The 11,771-nt window shown below is 40.8% G+C and overlaps 2 protein-coding genes and 1 long non-coding RNA gene across 4 annotated transcripts; 2 read left to right on the forward strand and 1 right to left on the reverse strand.

Annotated features, from left to right (window-relative positions):
• Positions 1-625: 625 nt before the first annotated feature.
• On the reverse strand, positions 626-2,313 carry LOC121978554 (bifunctional phosphatase IMPL2, chloroplastic-like). Its single transcript, XM_042530883.1, has 6 exons — positions 2,302-2,313; positions 2,068-2,210; positions 1,885-1,949; positions 1,718-1,809; positions 1,032-1,143; positions 626-696 (listed from the first exon to the last, which is right to left on the reverse strand). Exons 1-6 carry the CDS (start codon positions 2,311-2,313, stop codon positions 626-628), a joined length of 495 nt encoding a protein of 164 aa, XP_042386817.1.
• Positions 2,314-2,362: 49 nt separating this feature from the next.
• On the forward strand, positions 2,363-4,227 carry LOC121978555 (pectinesterase-like; the record flags this gene model as incomplete). Its single annotated transcript, XM_042530884.1, has 3 exons — positions 2,363-3,219; positions 3,293-3,453; positions 3,533-4,227. Coding segments are annotated over 3 exons (1,713 nt in total), but the record flags the coding sequence as incomplete, so codon positions are not given.
• A 3,954-nt stretch (positions 4,228-8,181) lies between these two features.
• Positions 8,182-11,541, forward strand: LOC121976102. Of its 2 annotated transcripts, XR_006110537.1 has the most exons (3): positions 8,182-10,675; positions 10,864-11,082; positions 11,159-11,541. It is a non-coding gene; the product is annotated as an uncharacterized LOC121976102 (long non-coding RNA). The 2 variants fall into 2 exon arrangements; XR_006110536.1 differs by having other exon boundaries at positions 8,182-11,082.
• The last annotated feature ends 230 nt before the right edge of the window (positions 11,542-11,771 follow it).

The following is an 11,771-nucleotide window of genomic DNA, read 5'->3' on the forward strand; positions in this document are numbered from 1 at the left end:
TATGCCTTGGAAGAGTAATCTCTTGCAGTGCATGGAAAACTCCATTGTATTTCCCCAAGAACCAAGAACCTGGTTAAAAAGAGAAATTACATTGAATGGGCAACATTGTGATAGAAGTTTGTCCATGCTCAATGTATACGTATCTAGACCATCCATTAAAAAAACATACACAATTAAAAACTCACTTGTGTCTACAATTTAGTCTTGATCACATCAAAGGGTGTTGTAAAAAGGGCTGCAGTACATCTGCAATACCACCAAATAATAGCTATAAACATTAAAGATCTGTTAGTTGAATTAGTTAGAATTACTCTATAAATGCGATAAAGTGAAATACATATGAGACAATGCATTCAAAATAGCACTCGGATTGACATGGTTGAGCAGAACACATGGAGCATCTACAAATGAATCCATTAAAAATTGCATTAGAAGTGATATGGTTGAGCACAACACATGAAGCATCTATAAATAAATATATGACACCAGAATTTGGTTCATGTGATGAAACCATACTCATCACAACTGGGGAATGATTCCCAACATTGACCAAATATTGGCTAAATCATGTCATCCTTCACTCTTTCAAGTGCTAATCAACTATTATAATATCTATCTGTCGAGTTTACTTCCACTGTAATTCATCCAAAGCTTGCTTGCGGATATTGGAGTCCCCTGCCACGATGACATTAAAACCTGAAATAAGTTATGCACCACCATGCTGCTTAGGGCTTAACTTACAAGGTACAAAAATCATAAAGCTATAAAATTTGCAACTAAGGCCACTATCCTGCTCCATATCAAAGTTAATGTTCGTAAACCATTAGACTATGAGAAGTTCAGATTGACAAGTGGATAATTGAGTTTCCAAAAGACTAGTAGTGGGCTACACTTCAAATTGCATGGACAGAGTATGGATGGAATAGTAACGACAATTGCATCAAATCAAAAGAGTTGACTTCCGCAGAGAACAAAATATGCCCTTTATGCCATGAGATTAAATTAAACTGTGGAAAATAAATAAGTCATACTTGCTGGATGTGAAATGAGAGTGGCATCCCATTGAACGTCAAGCCCTTTCCAATCAGTTATTGATCCTCCAGCGTCTTCTATTACAGGTACCAATGAGAGGACGTCGTAGTGCTGAGGATTGAGAAAATAAATGAGCAGAAAACACTGGAGATGTATTGCTCATAATAGTAGTTTGTATTACAATATTTTTCAACATTCTTTTACAAGAGAAATATTGGAGTATACATGGCATTCATACCGCTTGAAGTATGTTTAACAAAAGCACTTCGTTCTTTGCTAGTTCAGAAAACTTCAATTTTATCAATTTACATGGAAAATTTTTACTGTCCAAAAGAAAGGGCAAGACAAAACTTTTGGTTTGAGGATTAGCAGTCCACTTTGATCAAACCCACAAGAATACAAGCAAAAAAAAATTATGACCCGAGATAATAACAATGACTTGTTCACACATTGACAGGGGATGGTGTGTTGCACTCATGTCTGCACAAATTTGTTAAAGTAAATTCCATTAACCCCAGCCATCAAATAACTTGTTTGATTGATTGAAATTGTATATGACAATTTAGACCCTTGAAAGAAAAAAATGTCCCCTGTAAGTACAGGGTGGTGAATGAAAATTTTCAAATGAAGTGACTACCCTACATGATTGAATACCAAAGAGAATTGTTGAGAACAAAAGTCTCACCTTAAGCCCGGACTCTATAACAAGATCAACAAAATCCCAAGCCAATAGAGCATAAGCATAACAATCACACCCATATAGGGGAACTTTTACCTGGAATAAGATACATATAAGTGTTTGTCACATGTATTCTATCTCATTGAGTATACAAGAGAACGACTATCTGGTCTTATTTCTTACAAGCCAAAATACCTTTTCTGCATCCCCACTAAAGAGATGAGGACTTGTTATGTACCTGTAAGAAGACACAAAGTATTATCTCTTGTAGTACCAAAGTTTTACAGGCAGTTCTACATCTTAGTTGAATGTAAAATGGTTATTTCTCAAATATTATTATGCAAAGAGATTTACACAAATAAGCTTGGGATAGTTTGCTGCATGCACCCGTTGAAGTTGCCTCTCCATTCATTGTTGTTCTTCTGCCATCAACTCCAACCCATCTTTCTCTTAAAATTGGTTGATCGATAATGCCACTTATTCTTCTACTCGATATAACCTTTCAAATTTTCGCACCAATAATTCTCTAGTAGAGCATAAGCATAAGCATATAGGGGAACTTTTACCTAGAATAAGATAGGTAAAAGTACATTAAACAACATCGATACAACATTATATATATACAGTTTGCCGACTTGTTTCTTAATCCCACAACGCCGCAAGCTCATGATGATTGCCGTCTCAGTGATCCTCGTTCTCGCGGTTTGCACGGCAGCTGCCATTGCCAATTCTGCTGCTTCTTCTTCCTCCTTCTCCGCCTCCTCCCTTAAATCTTCCTCCTCTTCCTCGACCTTGTCCTCCTCCAACTCCACCAAAGAATTTCAAGTTCCCAACGCCGTTCAAGTCCTCTGCTCGCTGTCCGACAACCGCACTGTCTGTGAATCCAAATTGAAAGACGCAGTCAACTCAACGTCTACTCCTAAAGACCTCGTCCGTGCTACTGTAGCCATCATTGTCGACGAGGTCGGCAAAGCATTCGACCACTCCGACACGATCGGGACGATGGCGGTAAAGAGCGCCGTGGAGGTCTGCCAAAAGCAGGTGGCGGAGCTCAACAGCGCGCTGAATGCCATCGACGCTTACCATCTGAACCAGCTCCCGGAGCAGGTGCACGAGCTCAAGAACTGGCTCAGCGCGGCCGCCACTTACCAAGAGACCTGCATCGACGGCTTCCCTGACGGGGAGCAAAAGGACAAGATACTGGCCGCCATGACCACCGCCAAGCAGCTGACATGCAACGCTTTGGCCATCGTGGGCCGCTTGTCCTCGTTCCTTTCGCTCATCAAAATCGGCGGCGGGAGCAGCAGCCGGCGTCTCCTCGCCAAGGACCGATTGATTGAGGAGGATGGGGTTCCCAACTGGCTTCGCGACGGCGACGTCAAACAGTTTCTCCTCGGCGGCGCAGTCAAGCAGCTGACCCCTAACGTAACAGTGGCCAAGGACGGCAGCGGAGACTTGAAGACCATTTCCGAGGCGCTTGCTAAAATACCAAGATCCTACAACGGCCGGTAGCTTCATCTCTGTCTCTCTAGATCCCCTGTTAATTAGAAATATTTAATGTGCTCTTGGAAATCGATGAAGGTATCTGATCTACGTGAAAGAAGGCGTGTACGAGGAGCAGGTGGTGGTGGACACGAACATGATCAACGTCACCATGTACGGTGATGGCTCGAGGAAGAGCGTGATCACCGGAAGCAAGAACTTCGTCGACGGCACCCAGACATCTGAAACCGCCACCTTTGGTAAGCACCCGATCGTAATTACCGCTTTTTTGGTTAAGATTAATGATGAATTGAATTGTGTGGTGGGACTATAATTAAGCGGCGATCGGGAACGGATTCATTGCAATAGCGATCGGCTTCCAAAACACGGCGGGCGCAGCGAAGCACCAGGCGGTGGCCCTCCGGGTTCAGTCGGACCGCGCCATCTTCCTCAACTGCTGCATCGAGGCGTACCAGGACACGCTCTACGCTTACACCCACCGTCAGTTCTACCGCGGGTGCGTCATCCTCGGCACCATCGACTTCATCTTCGGCAACGCCGCCGCCATCTTCCAGAATTGCATCTTCAGCTTGCGGCGCCCCCTCGACAACCAGCAGAACGTCGTGCTGGCGCAGGGGCGCGCATGCATCTACGATGACACGGGGTTCGTGGTCCACAACAGCCAGTTCACCGCCGAGCCCGATCTCGTGGCGGCGGTCGGCAAGATCCCCAGCTACATCGGCCGTCCCTGGAAGGAGTTCTCCCGCACTGTGGTCATGGAGTCCGACATCGGAGATTTCATCAGTCCCGAGGGGTACATGCCGTGGGACGGCGACTTCGCCCTCAAAACACTTTACTACGCGGAGTACGGGAACAGGGGAGCTGGCGCGGACACCTCGAAGCGCGTCAAATGGCCGGGCTTCAAGGTGATCAGCCGGAACGACGCAGTCAACTTCACCCCGACGCCCTTCATACAGGGAGATGATTGGATCCCTCAAACCGGCACGCCGGTACGCTTAGGCTTGTATGATTGATCAGCTGCTATTAGCAGAATAGTCGCCGGCGGATGTCCATGCCGGCCAATAAAATAAAATCGATTGCCTTCATATATGTGCATCACTTGGTACTTCCTTTACAGCCAGTCAAACGATGAGAATTTAAAGTCATAAAATTACCTATCATAAATCCTCAGCAACTAATCCTCTCCATATTTTATTGTCAAACAATATCTGGAGTAACATATGCAACAATCAAGCATTAATCCTCTCCCACAGGTATAAGTTGTAAGTATTTGCTTTCCTTCTGAATTTGAGTGAATGATATTCAAATAATAAGGTGGCGGCAGAAAATTGTACAGGGCATATAAACCTTGTTCAGAGGAGCCCATTCCGTAGAAGCAACCTTGTTACGATCTAGGAAGGTTGTGGCAAGAATATGGGCGATTTACTGCCACTAATAAGCTTCATAAGCGGATGACAGTGGAATTACCATAGATTTTAATGGATTCATTGCCGGCACAAGGGTTCAAGATGTGAAATTTATTGTAGGAAGAAAATATCATCTGGTGCAAATAATTTTTGTGTTACATTAAAGCTCAATGGTAATTTTCTATCAGTCAGTCTTGCTGAATTGTAATGTTCCATCTGATGGAATTCCATGACGGTAGGTTACTCGTGATATAGTTTTATATAAATGATAAAATACATATAATTGCTAAACAATTGAAAGAAACATGACTTAGCTTGAAGACGAAAGAAAGGTATTTAATCCCACAGTAATTAGGATACTTTTTTCCTTCTATTGTTGTGTCTATAAGAAAGAAGTTTACAAATGAATATGAACTACTGATGTATCGAGTGTAAATCATATGCAAAGATGAACAATTTTTTTTTTGTCATAATACATCGAGTACGGCAATATCATGTGTTAAATGGAACCACTAATGTTCCTAGTACCCAAAAGTAATTCCTAGAGACAGAGCAAGGTCACTTTGAGGATATATCTGTGTCCAAGTAAACTTTCTTTTTAAACTTGTGGATTTATATATGTTACTAAACCAAAAAAAAAAAAATCAGTTTCACCATTTACTTACACTGAAAACAGATGTAGCTGGAAGTAAAGAAATAGAACCATACAAAAATCTCCTATTGACTGCACATGCCCTGATTTTAGTTGACATCAGCAAGTAAATAAACCAAAAAAAAAAATGTTAACTGAGCTGAATAAGATTTAACTGTGATAATTACAGGAGACGATCATGCTAACCTCATAGCTATATGATGCAATCTTCGACATACAAAACGTTGGTTTAGACTGCAAATAGAAACATCATAACAATGACTACCTATAGGACTGACAAACTAAATATAAATCGTACACAGAAGATAAGGAATTTAACAGTGAAAGTAGGAATGTAACGAAAAGTGGATGACAAAAGGGATGTTGAGGAATAACTGCATAATTTATTTAATGTTCCAGCAATATTAGGAGGAGACATAATTTCAGTAATATTCAGGCGGAGGACGTGATCAAAAGTCAAGTCTGTAGGATGGTCATAAGTCTAGCCCCTGGGATGTCAGAAATCAAGCTTACGTGGTCATAGTCAAAGTCTCAACTGACGGGCAGTCAAATGGGATGGTCGGAAGTCTAGCCCCTGTGGAAGTTAGAAGTCAAGCTGCGTGACCATGGTCAAAGTCTTAGCTGACGGGGCAGTCAAAAGATCAAATTACAAGTTGAACAAGATCCAGCCTCGGTGGCAATTAAAGGCAGGACCCACATGCCAGGTAAAGGCGCGGAAGGAAAGGGCCTCTGGCGTAAAACAGACCTGGCGTATAGGTCGGGACGTACGAATCATAGATTACAGAGGACAGAAGCCGGTCGGTATACAGACCTGGCGTACAGGTCGAGACTGGCTGACCAAGGATATAGGTCTAGCGTCTAGCCTTGCGGCATAAGAAAGCGCACAAGTCGGGACTGGCTGACCAAGGATATAGGTCGGGAGTCTAGCTCTTTGGCACAGGACAGCGTACAGGTTGGGATTGGCCAACCGAGGAAACAGGTTTGGCGTCTAGCCTTTTGACACAAGACATAGCGTACAGGTCGGGATGTGTCAACCAAGGATATAGGTCGAGCTTCTAGCCCTGTAGCACAGGACATAGCGTACATGTCGGGACTAGCTGATCAAGGATACAGGTCGGGGATTCTAGCCTTGCCGCACAAGGTACATGGACAAGGATACAGGTCGGGCTTCCAGCCCTGCGACACAAGCATAGCGTACAGGTCGAGGATTCTAGCCTTGCCGCACAAGGTACATGGACAAGGATACAGGTCGGGCTTCCAGCCCTGCGGCACAAGCATAGCATACAGGTCGGGGATTCTAGCCTTGCCGCGCAAGGTACATGGACAAGGATACAGGTCGGGCTTCCAGCCCTGCGGCACAAGCATAGCGTACAAGTCGGGGATTCTAGCCTTGCCGCACAAGGTACATGGACAAGGATACAGGTCGGGCTTCTAGCCCTGCGGCACAAGCATAGCGTACAGGTCGGGATCAGCAAATACCAAGAGCCAGGGTAAGGATAACAAGAGAAGGAGGCCGGGCGCTACACGACAAGCAGTCTAAGGAATCGTAACCACCTGTCAGAAAATAATCACTGTCTTTCAGAGAATATGCTAATGGTCGGGTATTTACAGCACTCTGATTCCTTCCTAGACCTATAAGAATATGTCACGTGTCACCCACCGTCAGACAAACCCTGATATCTGACGTTCCCTGACACCCGTCAAACTCTAGAAGAATCCGTTGCGGTATAAAAAGGGATGCTTTGTCCCTTACGTAGGTACGCTCACTCATCATTTCTTACTCGTCTTTATTTTTCGTCCTTTCTCTGTGTTTCTGGGGAAAAAGTACCTGACTTGGGCATCGGAGGACCTGACCCGAGGACTTTTTTCCTGGTTTCTGGTCTCTAACGGCTCGTGAGCTCGTCTGAGTGTGTGCAGAGTCCTTGCGTCATCATCCTGATCATCATTCCTCGTCATCCATCCGTGGGAACCCTTCTAGAGAGTGCCAAATCGACCGGACTCCACAGCGACTTTCCGTCAACCCCTGATACATTGAGACTAGTCTTCATCCGACTCAACTTCCGGACGGGATCACACATATTGTTCTAACATGGGTTTCTTTTAAAGACAAACCCAAACAAAATTGAAAATAAACTAAAAATATTCAAAAATAATAAGAATTGTAAACATAAAAGGACCCAATCAAACTAGGAAATAATAAAATTAAAAATGAGGAAAATAAATCAAACTAAATTCTACTTCTACGATAACTTAAACTACAATTCCAGTTAAGGCAATTACTAACTTGGAGATTACTTTACAGATTTATTCTCCTAAAGAGGAGAACCTATAAAAATAAATTCTTACGATCTAAAACTTCTAAAACTTAAAATTCCACACTTGCATATTCTTTTCCATTCAGGAGACTCTACTCCATAAGAGTTGACACAATTTCTGTTAGTTTTCAATCACAAACAACAATTGCAGCACCAGCTCTATTAAACATAGTTTTTGTTGCGAAAAAAAGGTAACACCTTTTACTATGTGAATTTTATCCATAGACTTTATCACTAATTACTTTGATAATTATTAAGAGTAATAATACGCACAAGTAAAAAATTTAGGGAGACACATAAATTTATGGTCCGCTATTTTCATTTTTTGTAAGTCTATTATCTTATGTATCTATCCTTATAATTTTTTAGAGATGTTTTTTCTTTTGCATATAATTTTTTAATTATTAATTATGAAATAATATATGAGAATTAATTTTGGTTATAAAATTAATGTAGTAAATGCTATTTTAGATTTCGTAGATTTAATTTTTTTAATATTTATTTGATGAAATAATAAATTATAAAATATTTTATAATTTTTAAATGCCAAAGGAATATGTTTGGACGGGTTAAAATCTTAAGTTGAACCGGTTAACAATTCTCCGCAACGCGAAGGTTCCTTTTCCCCCCGCGTGAAGCCTCCTTTTTCCGTGACGCGAAGCGATCTGCGTTAGGGCTTTGTCGCCTCTCGGCGATAAGATCGCCAAGCCTCTTTTCCCCGATCTGCGTTAGGGTTTTGTTCGCCTCTCGACGGTAAGATCGCGAAGCCTCCTTTTCCCCATCCTAATCGAGTGAGTCTACCCTCGGCCAGACTGCGCCGCCGCCTGCGACCAATAGCCTATGCACCTCTCTCGTCCGCCCTTCCGGCTACCCCTGCTTCGAACACACGGTGTTGAAATCTATTTCTTTTGCTCTTTGATTTGTTGGAGTGTGATTGTTTGTTGACCTCTCTTTAACGAAAATGTTTGTCCACAAAAGCAATGGCGTGAGTATTGGGGGACTGTAGATTCGAATTTGTTATCGAGAAAACTCTGGATTAGTGCTTGATTGCTTGCAGACTTGTTGATTGGTTATATTTTGTTGATATTTGGCAACTATTATCGATCATATGTTCCTGCTTGCATTGTCTATAACCATGGATGAGTAACTATTACCTGATTCCAAATCGCCCTTCCTCTCCTCCCACGCCAAGCTTAGTTCAATGTATGAATTGAGCCACTGACAATATCTGTCAGAAACTTAAGGATCTTAGGAACTCATATTTAAACATATAAGGAAATGAAAATGAACAGAGTGGTTGTTTCTTAGGGGCTCTTTTAACTTCGGGAAAATATTTTACATTGGAAAGTTAAGACATTGCTAATGTAAGAGAATTTGTCTAAGATGAGGATCAAATAGATAAAAGGGTGAAAAGGATAAATAGATCTGTCTATCGAAATTACTCATTATTGTGTAAATATCTCAGCAAAAATGTTTACTGAGATAGATGCCATGGTTATTTACAATTCTGGACTGCAAAATGGTGACTTTCTGATAATCCTATGCATCAAACTCCCTCTTAAGAACAACTATGATTGCCTTTGTAAAGTTTGTTAGAGAACATCTAAGATTTGGAAAGTGTTCCATTTTATTGCCTAGCAGTAATTTTTTATTTTAAAATGTAAATTTCACCTTTTTTGTGTGTATTAGACAGTAAGAGAGATACCATGGTTGTTTACAATGGACTTTCTAGTAATCCTATGCCTCAAACTCCCTCTTAAGAAGGATTATGATTGCTCTTATACAGTTTGTTATAAAGCATGTCAATTTTGGTCCAACTCATTATCTATCAATATTTTGATTACAAAATGTGATTTTTGTCTTATTTATGTGATAACCACTATGTTAGATGTATTTTATCTTATCTTATTTTACTTTCTTATCTTGATTTTGCTTAATGGTTGCATGGTCATAATACAAGTAACTCAATTTTACTGGATGCTTCTCTTGTGATTGATACCTCAAGATATTGGTATCGAGCTTAGCGAAATGGTGAATTGGGATGTTGTCTCTCTCTCATTCATTTACTTTGTTGATCTTTTTTCAGATTTATCAAGATGTGAAAAGTATTGCTGTGTTATTAGTTTTTCCATTCTACTCATATGCACTTCATTAGTTAGCGCAAAATTAAGTTATTCTTTTGATGATACTACTTAGCTTGATGGGTTAGCAAACAAAAAAAACTTCTCTTCGGTTTCTTGAAACACAACTCCAACTGCTGATAGACTAGTGAAAACGGTAGCTTGAGACTAAAGATGGTTATCTTTTGTCCATTCAACATGTTCATCATGGGGAAAAAACTTTGGGAGAAATGTCTGGTCCTTCTGTTTTCCTCCAACATGGTCTTTTTAGGTATTAACTCAAAGGATCCTTTTGATGTGGATGTCTCTCAAATTTGAAAATTTGTTATATAAGAGTATTTTGATCATAATGTTATGTAGTCCTTTGACTATTTTTCTCGGCATTTTGGGATTGGAGTTGGCAAGAATTGGGCACGACTAGCAAGCTATGATAAGCTATGTATAATCTGTTACAAATTCTAAAGATTTCTACGTAGGCCATTCCCAGGCACATTTTCAACATAGGCCATTCCCAGGCACATCATGCCCAGGCAAGCTTTTATTTTGTTATGTGCAGGAAGCACAACAGCTCGTCTGAATTCCAATTAAGCATTATATACTTGACCAAACTTTTGCCTTGTTGGACCCAAATTGTATTTTAATGATGTCTTTTATGTTTGATCGAGTTCTTCAAACTCCAATCCAACCCAAGATTTGCTGTTGGCCATTTTGAGTCTTAAACTAACCATCTGTTTGTATCTACCTTTCCTTTTTGAGCATCGTTATGGACTTTTCGGTCTGAATATTCAACATATGAAATTTATCTTCCAGATTATGACACTTATAAGTGGCTTTGAAAGGGTGTACACAGAGGCATATTTTCTGCCTGATCAGTTGTACAATGTTAGCGTATGACCCCCAATTAAGGTGGCATTTGGTGTAGAGTGCAAGAATGGGAATGAGAATGGATTTGATAGTAGATTGGAATGGTAATGAGTTTAATCATTCCAATATTGTTGTTTGGTTTATAAGCTTTGATTAGGTATAATTATCAATACTGCTGATTGGTTTACCAAAGGTTTAGGAATATAAATACAATAATATTATTTTTAAAATAAATAATAATATTCCCGGTAAGATGATGAACAAGCAACCAATTAAGAACACTATTTCGCAGGTGGTTGAGCACGTCGGCCATGGTCTTGCCGGAGACGCATATAACCATCCTCTCCCACCGTCGGGGGCGTTGGCGTTGAACTTGGTCAGCACGTTCTCGAAGCTCTTGTTCTGCTCATGTGTTGCACCCCTTCGGGCAGAGGAACAAGATCGTGCTGGGGTAGCGAAGCGCTGCCATCGCTGACGAGAGAACCTCCATCCATGGTGGCGCCATTAATCGGTTTGCTATACATTTAACAAACAAAACAAAGAAAAGATCCGAACTTGATTTTGTTTTCTTCTTCAATTACTGACAGAAATCAAGAACACGAGAAAGAGGATTAAGATGGAAAGGTGAGGCCTTCCCCCCTTTCCTCTCCCAAAAGATCGAATCTTCGACACTCGCAAAGATTTCTTGTTTGATCAATTGCAGAAATCAAGAAGAACATGATCAGATCCCTCGGAGAAGGCCTTTCCTCCTCTTTCTCTATCAAAACTCCTGATCGAAACTTCCAAGGATTTTTCCCTCGATTAACGACCTAAAAGGATGAGATTTCTAATGATACTTTCTCCTCCTCTGCTCCCAAAAGATCAAAACTTTAAACACTTGCAGATGCATTTTGTCCTTTGCTATAAATTGATGATTCGAATGCACTAATTAATGCTCATTTTATTCACTAATTAATGCTCATTTTATTCACCTGAATCTGGGCAGTTTCTCAATGTTTATCTGGAACTTCTTTTGCAAAGAGCTTTTTAACCTACCAACCAACAATGAATTAGAAGAGAATCAAATTAGTGAGTGATTCATGATCGAGTAGAACAGAGTGTTCTTGCTGATATATGTATTTTTATTATTTTTTAGATTGAATGTGCAAACTTGAAAATAAGAAGATTAGCTATTCTCATTACCTGTTTCAAAGGAGCAGC

Source organism: Zingiber officinale, chromosome 4B (genome assembly GCF_018446385.1).
Source record: "Zingiber officinale cultivar Zhangliang chromosome 4B, Zo_v1.1, whole genome shotgun sequence".
In the NCBI taxonomy this organism is placed as follows: domain Eukaryota; kingdom Viridiplantae; phylum Streptophyta; class Magnoliopsida; order Zingiberales; family Zingiberaceae; genus Zingiber; species Zingiber officinale.